This window comes from Salmo salar, chromosome ssa10 (genome assembly GCF_905237065.1).
Source record: "Salmo salar chromosome ssa10, Ssal_v3.1, whole genome shotgun sequence".
Taxonomy (NCBI): domain Eukaryota; kingdom Metazoa; phylum Chordata; class Actinopteri; order Salmoniformes; family Salmonidae; genus Salmo; species Salmo salar.
Genome location: NC_059451.1, coordinates 78,001,124 through 78,022,016, shown reverse-complemented (window position 1 = coordinate 78,022,016; position 20,893 = coordinate 78,001,124). Strand labels below are relative to the sequence as shown.

General features: G+C 41.8%; 1 protein-coding gene across 3 annotated transcripts in view; it reads right to left on the bottom strand.

The window, feature by feature from the left end:
- The window catches only part of LOC106561024 (calcium-dependent secretion activator 2), a 221,481-nt gene that overhangs the window by 40,718 nt on the left and 159,870 nt on the right, over positions 1 to 20,893 (bottom strand). For 2 of the 3 annotated variants that reach the window (XM_014124578.2, XM_045688109.1), the window contains 6 exons: positions 17,276 to 17,377; positions 15,943 to 16,006; positions 15,601 to 15,724; positions 15,310 to 15,410; positions 3,484 to 3,640; positions 657 to 798 (listed from right to left, as the gene is read on the bottom strand). In XM_014124578.2, the coding sequence (XP_013980053.1) occupies positions 657 to 798; positions 3,484 to 3,640; positions 15,310 to 15,410; positions 15,601 to 15,724; positions 15,943 to 16,006; positions 17,276 to 17,377 (690 nt within the window). Of the gene's footprint in view, positions 1 to 106; positions 212 to 656; positions 799 to 3,483; positions 3,641 to 15,309; positions 15,411 to 15,600; positions 15,725 to 15,942; positions 16,007 to 17,275; positions 17,378 to 20,893 lie in introns of all 3 variants that reach the window. The other variant, XM_045688110.1, reaches the window with a different exon arrangement.

Below are 20,893 nucleotides of genomic sequence, written 5' to 3'. Positions count from 1 at the left end.
ATTGAAAGTTGTTTTCTTGAATAGGATAAGTTTGACAATGGCACAACAACCACAGCACAGTCCATGCCACATCGCCCCACTAGGTCTCGCGGCAGCCCATACACACGTGCTGTCACACAGTGGGCCCATCCAGGAGGGTGCTGAGAACCTGGGCATCTGTGGGAGATTGACTTTGGGCAGAGGCACGCTCGGTAGGTTGTTGGTTATTGTCCTGAAAAGAAATCAATGCCAAACCAAACAACGACAAAAAAAGATACGACAGAGACAAAAGACAACAGAGTGTTGATTTTTCACCTCCATCTGGTGATAGCATGATTTAGTGCCTTGTCGGTGGATGTTATCTAGCCTACACTCATGGAAAATAAGGTGTTACCTAGAACCATAAAGGGTTTTTCAATTGTCCCCATAGAAGAACCCGCTAAAAATAACTATTTTTGGTTCTAAGTGTAAAAGCCCATCTCTTAGACATTGAGCTTTAAATAGCAAAACAGAATGCAACTAATGACAACAGGGGAATTTTCAGTAACAACATTTTGGTTTGCCGCCTTAGATTCCAATAGCAGAGTGTTACCATATTTCTTACACCTATCCAGTCATTTCAGATCTAGGTGCCTAGAGCCATGAAGGGGTAGGTTGTTCGGGGGAAGGGCCCTTACTTGACAGACTGCCATGTTTCCTGCTCGAAGCCGCAGTGGATGGACTGGGCGATGGAGGACTCCATAAGGTCTATGTAGCGCACCACCAGTGGGATGAACAGGTCTTGCAGGTGCTTGTGGAACATGCCATTGCACAGGTGAGCTGGGGGGGAATGAGGAAGGAAGGAATTCAAAGCTTAAGGTCATGAATTTGGGCTTGAACATCTTTATACAGTTCTAGTCCATGATAAGTTAAATTGCTGTCCTTCCCTCCCGCAGTCCATGTTATGACATTTGCATACAAATTCCATCTTCACACATCCTGATATGCAAAGGAAGTAGGAAAAAGAGAAGAGAGAGACAACAGAGAGTGACACACAGATAGACAGAGGAAGACACAAACAGAGAAAAAGAGACAAATAGAAAATGAGAGACAAATAGAAAGAGAGAGAGAGAGAGAGAGAGAGAGAGAGAGAGAGAGAGAGAGAGAGAGAGAGAGAGAGAGAGAAAGAAAGAAAGAGAGCGTAGGCCTCCTGCTGGTCTCTCAGGGCTTCATTAGTCCTAATTCCCCATCACTCTGTTCCTTCATGATTAACACTAGCCTTTTTACCCTCCTGAGAGACCACAGCTCCTCTCCCAACAAGTTCCCATCCCGCAACACATGCAGACACTAAAGTGAGCATTTACTTAATCCTTAGAATACGTGGATATTAAGACCTGGTGTGATAAATTAAATATGTTTTGTTCACGCTGCAAAACAATCATTAAAATGTGGCATTACAAACAACTAACGCTTCAAGTCTGAATATCACGTACAGTATTTGTTCATTTATCAGACGATATCAACATAGCCTCTTTTCAGCTTTTTGTGTGTTTTTTTCTTCTTTTTTACTCACATATCTCAAAGCATCTGGCAACATTTACAACGTGGACATCCTGAATGAGGTAGGAAACTGTCAAATCCTAAAGGCAGACTTGACCATGCAGGTCTATAGCTAAGCAACTAAGAAAAATAGTTTATTTTTATTTTATCCTAACAATATCATCAGCTTTGAAGTTTTCATCCATTTTACCTGAATTAATTTCCACCTAGATCCTATCACTTAAGAGATCATTATCAAAAATAGGGGGCCTCATTTGCATTAATAGTCAAAAGGATAATTTTCTTTTGTCTAGATTTTGTTCAGCCGATATTCTCATTACCTTACTCTTCAAATCAAATAATTGTTATGACAGTTGGAATAATTGCAAGATTAATGGAGAATGGTAATAACAGAAAATGAATGAAAAAAACAAAACAATAATGATCTTTGCCTATGCCTCACATAATGAGAGTTTTATTTTGAACATTACTGCCCTTGAGCTGTCTGTCTGCTCTGTGTGAGGCTTGCATAGACAATGTAAAACAACACTTCAGATGTAGCCAACTCTCAGCTGGCAATGAAACAAAGGCTCAGAGCTAAGAGTGAATCAGGGAGAAGAAAGAAGAAGAAAAATGAAGTATGAGAGTGAGAGAGAGTGGAAGTTTGATAGTACACAAGCGCACACAAGGGCAAAAACCTGGATGCCAGTGACATTGGCCGTGCACGAAATCGGCCTTGCTTACTACTTACTAAAATGACATACCGTGTACTCATCATACTACATACTATTTAGAATGTACTGTTTAGTATAAATGTATGCAGTAAGCAACAAATATAAACATACTAGGCTCATCCATACTTAGAATGCATCCTCTAAATCGCAATTGCGTTATTTCCCGCCATTTGTTCATTTTGGTAGAGCCCATTCTCTTAGCTGATAATCAGCTGTTGTCAAACACATGTGGGTCTGAAAAGATGCTTCTCTTCCTCCATAGTGTGCAGAGAATTCTACTAGATGAAAAGCCAAAATGAGTATGACATCCTGACATTTAAATAATACTACATTTTCAAAATGTCACTTTCTATGAAATGTGATATTTTCACAATACCAATCAGCATACAATTTAGAAACCAATTACGGGTTTTCGGACACAGACACTGACTTCACACATAGTGGGGGTGGGTAGAAGGTGAAATTAAAACGAAATTAATGTTTTGGTCTATAACCTTTTATCAGAGTACCCTTTGCTTGTTTACGAGTTGCAAGTTACGTTCAAAGTACATTTGGAAAAAGGGGAAAACTACAAACTTCTGTTTCCTGTTCATTGAGCAAAGAACTCAAAATGGAGGACAGCCTGGTGAGACAGGTGCCTCAAACTGTGCTACTGCTCTCCTGTCTGTGTGACACAGCTCCTCGCATTACAGGAAGTGAAAGGTAGTCTTCAGATGGCATAAGGTCAGCGCCACACCAGGCCACTGACTTTACCATTGTGTTCCGACATCAGGTCCTATCCTTTCTCCACATTACCTCACTGATGCTGATGTTAATTATTGTGTTGCCGACGCAGAAGTGCAGGAGCTTTAAGCACAGTTAACCTCTTCTTCTAACAAGTCTTGTTTTCTGCAGCACTGCTGGTGTTAATTAGTGCTCTTAGTGGTGCGTACATTCACTGTGAAGTATGGGACGTGCTCTTGAAGACAGCTCAGGACTGGGAGGTGCCGTAGTCCGTGCTTTAAATACGGACAAGCACAAAACGGAGGGTCAGGGGACAAGACAAGGGAGGATGTGGGGGAGGGGGCAACAAAATAATTAGAGGTAACAGTATAAGGAAGGGAAGCACGCCACTCACGGTTACTGAACTGGAAGTTGAACTGTGCTCATGAATCAGTGATATGTTGTAGGCTACGCTTTAAATCAGTATTGGGAGGCGAAGCAGAGGGTCAGAGGTGGAAGAAGAGGGACACAGGGAGAACGGCGAACTCACGGTCATATCGCAGGAAGTTGTTAAGCAGCTGGAATAAGGGGAAGCTATCCCATGAGTCAACGGGCTGGACTTGCAGCGCACCATCCATGTCGACGGTGTAGAGAGACATGAACGTTTCTGCGTGCTCCGCCATCATCTCTGGCCACCATGAAAAGGCCTAGAAAAGAGAAGGAAGGAGTAAGAGCAGGGTGGAAAAGGCAGAGAGACAGAGAGAGAGAGGACAAAAAGAAAGAAAGGAAGAAAGAAAGAAAAAGTGGGAGAAGGCGAAATAAAGAAAAACATTTTTTTTTAAATAAAAAAGCACAAGTCTGCACAAACCACTATCTCTAGTTTACTTGAGAGGCTCTGGTGAAGAATAGATTGACATAAAATGTAAAATGACACAATCAGAGGAAGATGGGAAAAAGTGACAGATGGATGGCGAGAAGACTGCTCTGAAAAAGAAAAGAAAATGCCATGTGCAAATCAAAGCAATCTAATGAATGGAACAAACAGAGAAACAGCCAAATGGGTGATGGGTAGCATAAAGAGAGGACCTTGAACGCACAATGGACTCCAACACTGAGGAAGAGATGCGAGCAGCATCATGACATCAGCCCAGGAGTAAGCTGCAATAGTGCTCTTCCCCAATAAAGATAAATTGCATATTGGTAATTACATTCTGCTTTCATATTAAGCTTTAATCTCCAAGCTGAGGCTATAAAAAGTTATTAAAAGGCACAGACAGACATAATGCGTTTTTTAAACAGCAATCAAATCAAAATCAAATCCAATTTTATTGGTCACATACATATTTAGCAGATGTTATTGCGGGTGTAGCGAAATGCTTGTGTTCCTAGCTCCAACAGTGCAGTAGTATATAACAATTTACAACAATACACAAATCTAAAAGTAAATAATGGAATTAAGAAATATATAAATATTAGGACGAGCAATGTCGGAGTGGCATTGACAAAAATACAGTATATTTAGTTTTTATTTTACCTTTATTTAACTAGGCAAGTCAGTTAGGAACACATTCTTATTTTCAATGACGGCCTAGGAACAGTGGGTTAACTGCCTTGTTCAGGGGCAAAACGGCAGATTTTTACCTTGTCAGTTCGGGAATTCGATCTTGCAACCTTTCGGTTACAAGTCCAATGCTCTAACCACTAGGCTATCTGCCGCCCCACATATGAAATGTAAAACATATGTAAAACAGTATGTAAACATTATTAATGTGACTAGTGTTCCATTATTAATGTGGCCAGTGATTCCATGTCTACGTATATAGGGCAGCAGCCCTATATAAAAAAAAAAAAATGCATGAAATGTATGCATTCACTACTGTAAGTCGCTCTGGATAAGAGCGTGTGCTAAATGACTAAACTGTAAATGTGAAATGTAGCCGGGTGGTAGCCGGCTAGTGATGGCTATTTAACAGTCTGATGGCCTTCAGATAGGAGCTGTTTTTCAGACTCTCGGTCCCAGCTTTGATGCACCTGTACTGACCTTGCCTTCTGGATGATAGCAGGGTGAACAGGCCGTGGCTCGGGTGACTGATGTCCTTGATTATTTTTGTTGGCCTTCCTGTGACATCGGGTGCTGTAGATGTCCTGGAGGGCAGGCAGTGTGGCCCCAACTGCACCACCCCCTGGAGAGCCCTGCGGGGCGGTGCAGTTTCCGTACCAGGCAGTGATAAAGCCAAACAGGATGCTCTCAATTGTGCATCTGTAAAAGTTGAGCGTGAGGGTCTTAGGGGCAGAGTCGAATTTCTTCAGCCTCCTGAGGTTGAAGAAGAGCTGTTGCGCCTTCTTCACCACACGGTCTGTGTGGGTGGACCATTTCAGATCGTCAGTGATGTGTACGCCAAGGAACTTGAAGCTTTTTATTTGAATCTTTTTTACTTGAGTTGGGGTGGTGGTTTGAAAGGATGATTAAAGTAAACCTTGAGCTTATTGCAGTTAGGTAGTCACACAGACATAACTTTCTAGCCAAACTGGACAGGGGTTAGCCCATTATGAACTGTCAATAAATACTAACTAGTAATATGCTAGCAGTTGGTGCCTCGTTCAAGAAGGGCTTGCTTATAAACTTTTTGGTTGTTACATAATACAAATACAATAGAAATGTAATGAAAAAGTATTCTAACTAAGTTACTACAGTCAATATCATTGGTGGTAACTAGGCTATCATTAGTGCAACTATACTTTATTTACCTGTGACTTACTTTTTTTTAACAAATTACATTTCAAATTACAATAACAAATAAACATAGGACATCATTACAAGTATATTTTCTTCTTAAGACACATAAAATAACATTAAAGTAAAGCAAATAAACCAAAATAAGAAACACAAATCACTACACATTAATTGCCAGTGACAACAGTTTAAAAAGATAAAGAACCTCAAATAAAATAAACAGAAAAAGGTCAGGCTCCACATTTGTATAAACCTAGGATGTAAGAATACATCGTTTTTTTCGTTATTGACTAATTCTAGAGATTGAATAAAATATTTGATTTCAAGTAAAAAAATATATGGCATTTGGGGACAGATTTCAAATATTAGTTTTTCCACCATTAGAAACACTTCCAACAAGGGCCGCGTTTCATGTAGGCCCACCCTGGTACGACCCCCGACAACCGTGTACATCTCTCCAAGACAAGGTAACTTCCATCAATATACTTGCCTGTACTTAAAGAACTACAAATGCCATGATGATCTGGATGAGACTGCCGAATCGAGGCAAAGGTAAGAATCTCTGGATTAACTATCTAATGTTAGTTAAATGTAGTAATTAATAAATTGGCAACATTTCCTTGAATGGACAATTCTGCGAACTGTCTTGTGCAAGTTTTAAGTTGACACAATACCTGTGAGCAAAGGTGTCAGCTAGAGACGATGTGCAGGAGCTTTCAGGGATTTGTAGTTTTGCATAATGTCTACTTTGACGCTAACTATTTCTTTTTTTATCTGAGAGTGAATAGAGCCGAACATACTTACAAAAGTCACCCAGTCCGAGAGAGATCCACATGGCCATCAAAACATCACGCCAGGGCAAGCCCAAACAAAACACAGCCCCTATTTCAAGTGTTTCCAAAATCCCCTATGGGAAAAAGAAAGGTGGAAAAACGATTGGAACCATTTCCCTGTTTGAACGCTAGGTTTTATGGGTATTATGACACCTCTACTGTGGGGCTCTATAAGGCACAAGAAGCAGTGCTGTATCATGAATACAGTCACAGGTAAATGGCGTTGTTTGGCCAACACAATAGTGGCCACCGACCACTACCCTAGGGTCTGGCAAAACACTGTTGAGGGTAGTGCACCACATGATGCAGTCCACAACATGTATCATTCACATCATCAGCCTTCATATGCTGAGAGTTTGGAGCTTTTCCCGCCACACTGCCCTCCATACCACCCTCCTCAATTCCCTCTACAACCTCCCTCCCAGGCTACTTTTGGTTACCCTCCCTACTCCCATCCCCAGGACAGGCCTGGGACACTCCTGCCACCCATGGCTGCACCAACCCTGCAACAGGAGTCACACCAAGATCTCCTCTGCACATCATTTAGTTGTCATACAATCAGAGACACATATCTTTAATAGCATAATAGAATGCGGTAAACATATAGCACAGTTATGTGCATATGTTGGTGAGTTATGAAGAATTTACGTCAATTCCAATCAGACGAATTGGACATGGAATTTCTCCAATGCAGTGTGATTCAATTCCTGAATTGACTGGAATTGTATGGAAGTTCGGAGAGGAAAAATTAATAAACAAATAGTTCACTCGTTATGTTAAGATCACAGATGATTTATCTCATGAACACGACATAACAAAAGTTGTTTTGTCGAGATCACAAGATAAACTATCAATAGGAGTGGCGGTATTGATTGACAGTATGGCTAAGGCGGCAGAGTAGGCTAGCTGGCTAGCTTACATAAAGTAGCTTCTCCCAGTTTGATGCAGTCAAGACAGGTACTAGTATGTAATCCTATTGGATGATAAATAACGAGGTTATGACAGCTATTGGTTTTCTATAGGGCGAGTCGGCTTGGTTGGTTGCTGTCTCTCCCTCCCTTCTCCTTGTTCCGTGTCACTCGCTCACACTCACAGAAGCCTACACACACAGCACAGCCCCTGCTAGAGCATCACCTCTCTCTACCTCCTCTCCATCACACTTCATCAGCTCCGGTCAATAAAGTAGCTTAAAAATGTACTTTTTTGCTGCTACTCTCACTCGAATCGGGCCAGGTCTGGATCCGACCAGGTCTATAAGGAACGGGTCTAGTTGTCCTCGGCTTCATTCGGAATGGGTCTCTATATTTTTTTAATGTATTGATGAATATCGGCTCCGGATGGGAAAGCCCCAGGTCTATTTTGGAAGAAGGCCTTTACGGCAGAGCCCACTGTGTTTGTGCTGGTCTCACATTTGTTCCTCTTATTTTACATGAGTGAAATAATTTTACTATTCCTGCCCCACTCACAAAATAATCTTTGTATCTCGTAACAGCTTTGTAAAAAGTTTTTACATGTTTTTTTATAAAGTGAGTACTCTTAGTAGAATGTTTGTTTTAGTTTCGCAATGCATTCATTTTTCAACTTTTTTGGTTATTGATTGCTACACTTAGGGATGGTACATTTCATGCTAACACCATGCTTTTATTTGTGTTTGGAGCACATTATCAGTTTATAAGTTAGAATGTTAGCAAGCTAAATGTCCCTTACCTTGAGCTAAGAGCTCGTGGGGAGCTAAATTTGTTCCATACATGATTATATTTAGAGCAGGATAGCAACCTACATGATAAATAACTTGTAATATTGGTAGTAACCATCTGGATGTCACCGTGATACAGTCAACTGTTGCTCAATGGGGAGAGTTTGCACTACAAATCAGCAACACAACAACACAGGGCACAGTGTATCCTTCGCTCCCGAGTCCCGCTTGCCCGGCGCACTGCTATCCTGCAGTAACTAACTTAGAGGGAAGTAGCTTGATAGTGTTGCTAATATCAGGCCAGGGATTTTGCAGGCCAATAAAAACGGAATGATTCTGAACACTCCCAAGTCCCAGTTTCTAGACACAAGCATAAACTAGCTAGCTGGGGAGGGCTCATTACGACAACTGACTAAACTGACTGAACCGATTCTGTTTGTCCCCCACTCAACTCTTGCTGCTCGACATACATCATACATTTTAGGCACCAGGCATTCCTGTATAGCCTCTCCCTCTTGTGAGCTAGTTAGTTAGGTAGTCTTGTTATCTATGCTGGTTGTTAGCTTGCATAACTGATATGTGTATAATTGTAAGGGACATTTCATGTTTTATGGATAATATTACAATATACAGCGTGGGTGAGCTCCATTCCTGACAGGCTGATCAGATTCAATCAGCCTGCCAGCTAATGTCAGGCATCATTCAGAGCTTAAATGCCCCATGAGCGCATTGCAATCAACACAGCCACAGGGCTCCTTGATGAGGTGGTTATCGTGCATCTGAACAAATGAATGGATGATGCGTGTTACTTTTGATAATCTAGTGACAAAACATTTTCATTATGTAGTGATCAATGAGATAAATAAATCGTAATCTCAACAAAATGAGGGAATTATCCATTTTTTCATACGTCCTCTCTGGACCACCGTAAAATTGAGAAGAATGTGAGCCCAACCTTGAAGTCAGCTAGATGTCCATTCAGGTGTCCATTCCCTTGAAATAAGCATAGTTCATTTTGCTTGCATAGGGCATTCGTGTCATTTGCACTAGAGGTTTGATCTACATCACACAAAATATGAAAAGGTTGGAAAAGGTCCAAACACAAAAGGTCAAGCCAATGACATTTCCAAAACATTGGACTGTTTTGTCTAGGATTCTGTGTGCAGTGCAAGGGGTTTACAAATGTATAGGCCAAATAAGTTGTGATATAACCGGAAATTCAGTGTTTGTCTTGGGGGGTGCAGAAAAAGGTAATGTGCGCCCACCTGCTTTCATCTACAGTGGCTTTTTTTGTCTGTGCCAAGTTGGATGTGCCCTAACACTCTTTCCATGTCTTGGTAGGTCTAGCCATCATACATGCAGTTACAAACCAAATAATTTACAGTGATTCTTCAACACAATCTTTGCTTAAAGTTCTGACCGGTCCTTGAAAATTGTTGCTCTGTGTCAGTGCGGTCACATACCGGTATGAATTGTTTGTGTCAATATTGTGTGCGACTCCATCTATAAGACATTTTATGTCATAATGGAACTTGACAAAGTCATGTTCTTAGCTCTAAATCGAGGGGACATTTAGCAGTGCTGCAGTTGCTTCTCAAAGACTCCATCATCGCCATAGATGAGCTAGAGCATAATAAGAGCCAGTTCGCGCCCATTTTTCTTGCCCACCCAAGAGAGATGCTTCCTATCCTACTCAATAGCAGTGGTCGCCATGTGAGGTGAGAGAAAAGTGCAACTAGCCCAATGAAGCCCTCGAAAATAGCAGTGTGACAGATTGATTGAAGGAGGTTGGTGTTCCTGTGTGTGTGTGTGTGTGTGTGTGTGTGTGTGTGTGTGTGTGTGTGTGTGTGTGTGTGTGTGTGTGTGTGTGTGTGTGTGTTCTCTGTCTGTGTGTGTGATTGTGTGTGTGTGCTAGTGGGCGCTTGTGGCTAACAAAACACTAGGCTGGCGGTCAGAGACAGTATATGTCCCACAGCTATACCTGGCCTTGAGGGCTATTGTCATCAGCCTTTTCAGATGTGTCTTTTAAGCGCACTGGGACAAAAAATACAATTAAAAGAGTGCCTTTGCGCCATACGCTTTGTTACCTATCAACTTTCTCCTCCATTCGCACATTCACACCAACAGGCATCCTCACATAAATGTTGTCTCTAAGTGAGAGAGCGAGATTCCGATAAAGAGATGGAAGAAGAAAAATGAAAGGTACGTGACTGAAAGCAAGAGAAAACAAGAGGAAAAGAGAGACAGACAGACATAGAAATGGAAGGAGAGCGGGATTGAGTGTGCGGTGACGCAGCATGACTAGGGTTGCAACATTCTGTGAAGTTTCTTCCAGAAATCCTGGTTGGATAATTCTGGATTTCCAGCTTATTCCCTCCTGATTCCGGGAAACCTCCAACCAGGATTACAGGAAAACCAGGGAATTTATTGAAAGTTCCTGGAATTTTGCAACCTTAAGCGTGACAAGTGCTTTGCATTCATCATATAAATATGAAGGACATTGCTCCTTACACCACGTTCCACTGTTTCTCAGTATCAACCATCTCCTCAATGTGAACCATGAACAGAGCTTTACAGGGTGTGAGTGAGGTGTGGTATATGACTGACAGATCTTGACAGGCTTTGGGACGTAACACAATTTGATGGAAGCGGACATGACAGACATAAAGCCGGAGTTTTCACGAGATAAACTTACCTCTCTTCCCTTTCCAATTCATATTAGAAAAAGAGGGAAAGTGAAAGACAGAAATGAGAGAAATTGAGGGCATCTCTGGAATTTTCACTTAGCATAAAACACTGAAGAGGGTCATCACCGGTTTGATTTACACAAATGGCGAAAACATGGAAAGCAATCGTAATTTTCCTTTGACAGCGCGTGGGATGCGCTACAGTGACTGGCCACCCACTAGAACTCCAGCGCCAGGCTCCTACCACAAAAGGCCTTATCTCATATGTGGTCGTGACAGATGCAGATTTGCATCCAGTTATAAATAGCTTTGTCGCTCAGAAACAGATGTCTGAATCCGCACTGCCACTTATTAGGCAAATGTATGGTGTTTGTGGACGTCGCACCACTTATAATTGATCAGTTGTACACCGTACTATAAGAGTGACGTGTGCGTATGGGCTGTGGGCGTTGTTTTGATCTCTTCTCGCCAGAGACATTACTACAGTGTTGGCACTTGATGTATCATCTTCCACTTTGGCACACAGCAGCCATCGCAGACACAGGATAGGAATGGGCATCACCACAATAAGTTGTCACTAGTTCTTAGTGAAATGATCAAGCAATTCCTTCTGGTGTGGCACGGGCAAGAATCATTCAAAAATAGAAACCAATACAGCATTTAAGGTTGCATTTCAACTGAAATAATTATCTGTGACAAGAGTTAAGTTTTTGTGGCCGGGTGCATGCACACAGACTTCGGTCGCCAGCTGTACGGTGTTTCCTCCGACACATTGGTGCAGCTGGCTTCCGGGTTAAGTGAGCAGTCTGTCAAGAAGCAGTGCGGCTTGGCGGGGTCGTGTTTCAGAGGACGCATGGCTCTCAACCTTCACCTCTCCCGAGTCTGCACGGGAGTTGCAGCGATGGGACGAGACTCTAACTACCAATTGGATATCACGAAATTGGGGAGAAAAAGGGGTAAAAAGTTCAATTTTTTTTTAAAGAGTTAAGTCGTTGTGTTATTGAAGCAACCAAGGCATTGGAGGAGGCCTATACTGACTGCAAAATTGTATTGTTGAAAGTCACTGAGATTAGTGACATTTGCATGAAAAAAATCATTTTTCTGATCTGTATATTATGTTTTAAAGTGCCTTCAGAAAGTATTCATACCCCTTGACTTATTGCACATTTTGTTGTGTTACAGCCTGAATTTAAGATGGATTAAGATAATGTTTTTCTCACCCATCTGCACACGACCGGAGGTTCGTGGCACCTTAATTGAAGAGAATGGTAATGACTGGAGCGGAATCAGTGGAATGGTATCAAATACACTACTGTTCAAAAGTTTGGGATCACTTAGAAATGTCCTTGTGTTTGAAAGAAAAGCACATTTTTTGCCCATTAAAATAACATCAAATTGATCAGAAATACAGTGTAGACATTGTTAATGGTGTAAATGACTATTGTAGCTGGAAACGGCTGATTTTGAATGGAATATCTACATAGGCGTACAGAGGCCCATTATCAGCAACCATCACTCCTGTGTTCCAATGGCACGATGTGTTAGCTAATCCATCATTAGAAAACCCTTTTGGAATTATGTTAGCACAGCCGAAAACTGTTGTTCTGATTAAAGCAGCAATACAACTGGCCTCCTTTAGACTAGTTGAGTATCAGCATTTGTGGGTTCGAAATACAGGCTCAAAATGGCCAGAAACAAAGACCTTTCTTCTGAAACTCGTCAGTCTATTCTTGTTTTGAGAAATGAAGGCTATTCCATGCAAGAAATTGCCAAGAAACTTAAGATCTCGTACAACGCCGTGTACTGCTCCCATCACAGAACAGTGCAACTGGCTCTAACCAGAATAGAAAGAGGCAGCTTCATTAAATCGTACCTGCAAAACACCAGTCTCAACGTCAACAGTGAAGAGGCGACTCCGAGATGCTGGACTTCTAGGCAGAGTTCCTCTGTCCAGTGTCTGTGTTATTTTGCCCATCTTAATCTTTTCTTTTTATTGGCCAATCTGAGATATGGCTTTTTCTTTGCAACTCTGCCAAGAAGGCCAGCATTCCGGAGTCGCATCTTCACTGTTGACGCTGAAACTAGTGTTTTGCAGGTACTATTTAATGAAGCTGCCAGTTGAGGACTTGTGAGGCGTCTATTTCACAAAACTAGACACTCTAATGCACTTGTCCTCTTGCTCAGTTGTGCACTGGGGCCTCCCACTCCTCTTTCTATTCTGGTTAGAGCCAGTTTGCTCTGTTCTGTGAAGGTAGTGCACAGCGTTGTACGAGATCTTCAGTTTCTTGGCAATTCATTACATGGAAAAGCCTTCATTTCTCAGAACAAGAATAGACTGACGAGTTTCAGAAGAAAGTTCTTTGTTTCTGGCCAGAGTTCCTTGGCTGAGATGAGAGAACCTGCCAGAAGGACAACAGTCTCTACAGACCTTCACTAATCTGGGTTTTATGAGACATAGGCCAGACGGACGCCACTCCTGAGAAAAAGGCACATGACAGCACGCCTGGTGTTTGCAAAAAGTCACATGAATGACTCAGAGCATGAGGCAAAACATTCCGTGGTCTGATGAGAAACATTTTACTCTTTGGCCTGAATGCAAAGCGCTATGTCTGGAGAAAACCAGGCACAGCTCATCACCTGTCTAACACCATCCCTACCATGAAGCATGGTGGTGGCAGCATCATGCTATGGGTATGCTTTTCAGGGGAAGGGACTGGAAAACTGGTAAGAATAGATGGAACAATGAACAGAGCCAAATACGGGCTAATCCTTGAAGATTTACGTTCCAACAGGACAATGACCCCAAGCATACAGCCAAAGCAACACTGGAATGGCTTCAGAACAAGAATGTGAAAGTCCTTGAGTGGCCCAGCCAAAGCCCAGACTTGAATCCCATCGAGAATCTGTGGAAAGACTTGAAGATTGCTGTTCACCGCCGCGCCGCATCTAACTTAACAGAGCTTGATAAAATCTGCACGGGAGAATGGGAGATAATCCTCAAATTCAGATGTGCAAAGCTGATACAGATTTACCCAAGATGACTCAAAGCTATAATGGTTGCCAAAGATGCTTTTACAAAGTATCGACTCAGGGGTAAGAATACGTATGTAAAAGAGATATTTCTGTATTTCATTTTCAATAAATTAGATTTTTTTTCACTTTGTCATCATTGGCTAGTGTGTAGATCAGTGGAGGAAAAAAAATATTTAAAACATTTTGAATTCAGGCTGTAACAACAAAATGTGGAAAAAGTCAAAGGGTATGAATATTTTCTGAATGCACTGTGACTAAGTACACTGTGGTAAGCGTTGCGATGCTAAAGCTCTGTGCACATCAGGGTTTGGGTCAATTTGAAATTTCTGAATTTAATTTAATTCAAACAATGAATTTGAATTGGCCTAACCCCACAGGAAGCGGAACTTGAATTGAATTTGAAGGAAGTAGAATTGAATTCAAAGCAATTCAACTGAGACATGAAAGTCTCATTCATTTGACAAATATTTTATCAAAATGATATGCCATTTATTAATACAAAGAATACAAATACCATTTCAAATATCAGTTTGATTATAACTCAAAGATGTCAAGTAGTATTTTTCTTTGTCATGAGATGTTAGATTGTTCCGTTCCATACGGTTTGATCTAATGCATTCTAGGATTTATTTTCTTATATATAAAAACATATCTAAATGTAATACCCACTCTAGAATGCCCTAGAATGCCCGCCAATCAGAAACGAGAATTCAACAATGCTGTGGCATAAGAATTATTATAGACAACCCACAACATGATTTCAATATTATTTTACATTTCTTTAGGATAAAAATTGAATGTTTCAACCTTAAGCTAAATGGTATTGGTAACCATACATGACGTCAAAATAAACAGTACTATGGTGATGTGTATAATGAATAAACGGTGTGTGTGTGTGTGTTGTGAGGGTGATGCTGTTAGTGTCACACCCTGTTCTGTTTCACCTGTCTTTGTGATTGTCTTCACCCCCCTCCAGGTGTCGCCCATCTTCCCCAGTATCCCCTGTGTATTTATACCTGTGTTCTCGGTTTGTCTGTTGCCAGTTTGTTTTGTTTCGTCAAGCCTACCAGTGTTTTTCCCTCTGTTCCGTTCTCTTGAGTGTTCCTGTTTTCTAGTTTTCGCAGTGTTGACCATTTCGCCCTGCACCCTGAGCCTGCCTGCCATCCTGTACCTTTGCCCCACCTATCTGGATTACTGACCTCTGCCTACCCTGACCCTGAGCCTGCCTGCCGTCCTGTACCTTTGCCCCACATATCTGGATTATTGACCTCTGCCTGACCTTGACCTGTCTTTGCCTGCCCCTGTTGGATTAATAAACTGTTGTTAATTCAACGTTGTCTGCATCTGGGTCTTACCTTGAAACGTCATTGTTAATCTGGCGGAATGGTCCTACCTCTGAATGGTGCTCATCATTCTGCTGCAGGACCTCAATACAAAGTTCTCCCAGTCGCATCATGTCCTCCAACCTCTTCTCCGTGGCAGCTTGAGCATCAGCTGTTACATTAGCACACAAACATGCCAGCACTGTGACACCAGCACACGGATACACTTAAACACTAACTGGCACCCTGTATACTGTATTAGGAACACTGGCAAACACTGCATACACTTTAACAAACACAGAGACATGACAGTGAAACATGACACAGTAACATCACCACATGTGAGCCGGGCTTGCACATACCCTCGATCTGAGCGTATTCGGTCAGCTGGGAGTAGTTGACAAGGGCAGCTTTCTCCAAACATTTCTGGACCACCTTCTTCATCTCATCAGGAGGAACCGGTGTGGTGATGTCCTTCATCAAAACCTAGAATTATCCAAACACAGTCATAAGCCTAATGCCAAACACAACAAAACTGACTTCTAGATCCTTAAAAGAGTGACCCAAAACCTGTTTAGACTGGAAGGCCACAAGGATATCCCAACACATTCTGGTCTGCAGTATGAAGAATACAGATACAATGTAGACTCAAAAGAATAACAACAGACTTAGACAGCAGACATAGCTTTTCAAGCACAACATACCCTTTCTAGTAGGGAGAGTGTTGCTTTGAGGGCCCCATCTGGTCGTCCAAAGGGGAAACAGTACCTGTGGATACAAGTGTGAGTGGACATCGCATCTAGACCATTTTCAAGAAAGATACTGTGGGAATGCTTGATGTACGAAAGGACGCCAATGCACTACATTGCACAAAAAAACATTTATTGACTATAGCCTACTGCGTTCTTTGATTAGACAATGACCGGCACAAATATGTAGGTAAAACTGTGGGTGATCAAAATCAAATAAAATTGTATTTGTCACATGCTTCGTAAACAACAGGTGTGGACTAACATTGAAATGCTAGTCCTTAACAAAGTAGAGGTCAGAAGTGGGAGGCAAATGCCCATGACCACACATGTATTGCCTGCATAGCTCTCGGAACTCTGGTGATCTTGATTTGTCCTGTAATAATGGACTGGAAACAAGCAAATAGATGAAGACCTACAGGGCAATATCTCTCCCAAATGGGTATATCATATTTTAAGTGGATTTGAGGTGGTCCCTGTCAAACATGTCCCTTCGTGCGTGGTGAGGAATTACCAAACAACTCTTATAGCCCTTAATCAACTTCGCTGTGGTCCCCCTTAATCCTGAACTATATGCACCCCGTTCCTGTCTGCTGCATATTAGCATAATCCCAACATTGTCTAGGCAATTGTTTACTGCCATTAGCCTGTCGTTGAGGAGTGTTGCTATTGACCCCCGCTGCTTTCAACAGCCCCCTCCCAACTTCTTGTCCCCATCTACCCTCTTTCCTCCTTGGGACCAGATGGAGGGCCCTTCACAGGCATTGAACAAACCATCCTTCAAGGTCTGGATCTGTTTCCATGGCCCTGACAATAAGGCCATACAACGCATTAATGGTGAATAGCAGCTCACAGATAATAACAATAATAATTTGGTGGGTGCTTATAGTTTTCCTATTTCAAGTGAGTATTGATATGGGAATTGGAAATGTTTTTTTTGCATATCTCAACCCTCCTGAGACACCATCCGAGAATGGGGTCATGACTAGGGTCTGCCATTATCAACAGCGACCCTGGACCAATTAGGGTTAAGTGTCTTGCTCAAGGGCACATCAACAAATGTTTCACCTTGTCAGCTCTGGGATTTGAACTAGCGACCTTTCAGTTACTGGCCCAACGCTCTAACAGCTAGGCTTACTGTATATTGGACCAAAAATCCAATATACAGTATTTCGCACTTGTTTAAATGTGTTGAAAGTTCTTATTATACTCAGTTACTAGTGCATTACTGACAAATGTTATGACATACCATCGTGTGTATTCACGTCAATCGTAGAGGAAGTAGTACCTAAAATGGATGATCTGGTTGTCCAATAGACTCAGGAGACGGCCTCTTATGTCCTCAAACTGTTCTCGCTCTTCCTCAGTCACTGTGCACATTCCATCCGGCCTAAAAAAAAATACACATACAAATGTTTGATGAGCATTTCATTAAAGGGGCAATCTGCAGTTCAAACAACAACAAAATACACCCCGACACTTTTTGGGGCAAATGGCTTAGGGATGGGGTTGGAGAAAACTAACCAATCTCAAATTCATAGACTGACCATAAATTAGATCAAAATTATAGTTTTAACCATGTTTTGAAGCTATACAGGTTTGTTTACAATTCTATTGTTTACAAACAATAGAATAAAACAAGCTTATATTTTGGGGTTCTGATGGGGTTAGACAGTTGAACTAAGCTCATGAGGCATTTATAAGAAATATTCAAGAATCAATGGCTATATATATATCATTCATTTATAGTATGAAAATGGATGTAGCAATTGCAGATTGCCCTTTTAATGTTTGCAATGTACCCATTCCCTTCTTGCCTCTTCATGAATAGGCACTCTGGGGGAAGAGAAGAAAATGCAATCACTACCCAGACTGCTAGCCTTGACTTCCAGGCCTTTTTTCAGATGAACGAGAAAGGCGCGCCCTCAAAACGACACTCACTTTCACCAGGAAGAGTGGGGGAGAGGTTGTCTGTGTTGTGCTTATAAAAGCCTATGCAGTGAGCTCCTGACCATGATGTATTAGCCTCTAGCAGGGGAGAATGACACGCATCTGCAACAATATTCGTGACTTGAAGATTGAAATGGAAATTAAGTCGAAATGGAGAAACTGAACTGTGAATTGCATATGAAGAATTTACTGATTGTTTGTGTGTTTTTTTTGGTCTGTTTTTACTCCGCCAAGTGACTTTTAGAAAAAAAACGAAGATAATTCTAGAATAAATTAGTGTAAACCATCCTATCAAAAATGTGCCTGGTTTTAGAGTAAAAACATTTATCTCACGTCTGAAATGCACAAAGGTAATTAGCTGTAATAAAGGACTTTGTAAAAAAATATCTCAAGAAATGGAGTGACAATACAGTTGAAGTCGGAAGTTTACATACACTTACAGTGAGGGAAAAAAGTATTTGATCCCCTGCTGATTTTGTACGTTTGCCCACTGACAAAGAAATGATCAGTCTATAATTTTAATGGTAGGTTTATTTGAACAGTGAGAGACAGAATAACAACAAAAAAATCCAGAAAAATGCATGTAAAAAATGTTATAGATTGATTTGCATTTTAATGAGGGAAATAAGTATTTGACCTCCTCTCAATCAGAAAGATTTCTGGCTCCCAGGTGTCTTTTATACAGGTAACGAGCTGAGATTAGGAGCACATTCTTAAAGGGAGTGCTCCTAATCTCAGCTTGTTACTTGTATAAAAGACACATGTCCACGGAAGCAATCAATCAATCAGATTCCAAACTCTCCACCATGGCCAAGACCAACGAGCTCTCCAAGGATGTCAGGGACAAGATTGTAGACCTACACAAGGCTGGAATGGGCTACAAGACCATCGCCAAGCAGCTTGGTGAGAAGGTGACAACAGTTGTTGCGATTATTCACAAATGGAAGAAACACAAAAGAACTGTCAATCTCCCTCGGCCTGGGGCTCCATGCAAGATCTCACCTCGTGGAGTTGCAATGATCATGAGAACGGTGAGGAATCAGCCCAGAACTACATGGGAGGTTCTTGTCAATGATCTCAAGGCAGCTGGGACCATAGTCACCAAGAAAACAATTGGTAACACACTACGCCGTGAAGGACTGAAATCCTGCAGCGCCCGCAAGGTCCCCCTGCTCAAGAAAGCACATATACATGCCCCTCTGAAGTTTGCCAATGAGCATCTGAATGATTCAGAGGACAACTGGGTGAAAGTGTTGTGGTCAGATGAGATCAAAATGGAGCTCTTTGACATCAACTCAACTCGCCGTGTTTGGAGGAGGAGGAATGCTGCCTATGACCCCAAGAACACCATCCCCACCGTCAAACATGGAGGTGGAAACATTATGCTTTGGGGGTGTTTTTCTGCTAAGGGGACAGGACAACTTCACCGCAACAAAGGGACGATGGACGGGGCCACGGATGGGTATTCCAGCATGACAATGACCCAAAACACACGACCAAGGCAACAAAGGAGTAGCTCAAGAAGAAGCACATTAAGGTCCTGGAGAGGCCTAGCCAGTCTCCAGACCTTAATTCCATAGAAAATCTGTGGAGGGAGCTGAAGGTTCGAGTTGCCAAACATCAGCCTCGAAACCTTAATGACTTGGAGAAGATCTGCAAAGAGGAGTGGGACAAAATCAAGTCGGTTAGGACATCTACGTTGTGCATGACACAAGTCATTTTTCCAACAATTGTTTACAGACAGATTATTTCACTGTATCACAATTCCAGTGGGTCAGAAGTTTACATACACTAAATTGACTGTACCTTTAAACAGCTTGGAAAAGTCCAGAAAATTATGTCATGGCTTTAGCAGCTTTTTATAGGCTAATTGACATAATTTGAGTCAATTGGAGGTGTACCTGTGGATGTATTCCAAGGCCTACCTTCAAACTCAGTGCCTCTTTGCTTGACATCATCGAAAAATCAAAAGAAATCAGCCCAAAAATTGTTTGGTTCATCCTTGGGAGCAATTTCCAAACGCCTGAAGGTACCACGTTCATCTGGACAAGCAATAGTGCACAAGTATAAACAGCATGAGACCAAGCAGCAGTCATACCCTCATGTAGGAGACGTGTTCGGTCTCCTAGAGATGAACGTACTTTGGTGCGAAGTGCACAAATCAATCCTAGAACAACAGCAAAGGACCTTCTGAAGATGCTGGAGGAAAGAGGTACAAAAGTATCTTTATTCACAATAAAATGAGTCCTATATTGACATAACCTGAAAGGCCGCTCAGCAAGGAAGAAGCCACTGCTCCAAAACCGCTATAAAAAAGCCAGACTACGGTTTGCAACTGCACATGGGGACAAAGATTTTACTTTTGGGAGAAATGTCCTATGGTCTGATGAAACAAAAATAGAACTGTTTGGTCATAATGACCATCATTATGTTTGTAGGAAAAAGGGGGAGGCTTGCAAGCCAAAGAACACCATCCCATCTGTGAAGCCCGGGGGTGGCAGCATCATGTTGTGGGGTGCTTTGCTGCAGAAAGGACTGGTGCACTTCACAAAATAGATGGCATGAGGCAGGAAAATTATGTGGATATATTGAAGCAACATCTCAAGACATCAGTCAGGAAGTTAAAGCTTGGTCGCTAATGGGTCTTCCAAATGGACAATGACCCCAAGCACACTTCCAAAGTTCTAGCAAAATGCATAAGGACAACAAAGTCAAGGTATTGGAGTGGACATCACAAAGCCCTGACCTCAATTCTATAGAAGATTTGTGGGCAGAACTGAAAAAGTGTTTGCGAGCAAGGAGGCCTACAAATCTGACTCAGTTACACCAGCTATATCAGGAGGAATGGGCCAAAATTCACCCAACTTATTGTGGGAAGCTTGTGTAAGGCTAGCCGAAACGTTTGACTCAAGTTAAACAATTTAAAGGCAATGCTACCAAATACTAATCGAGTGTA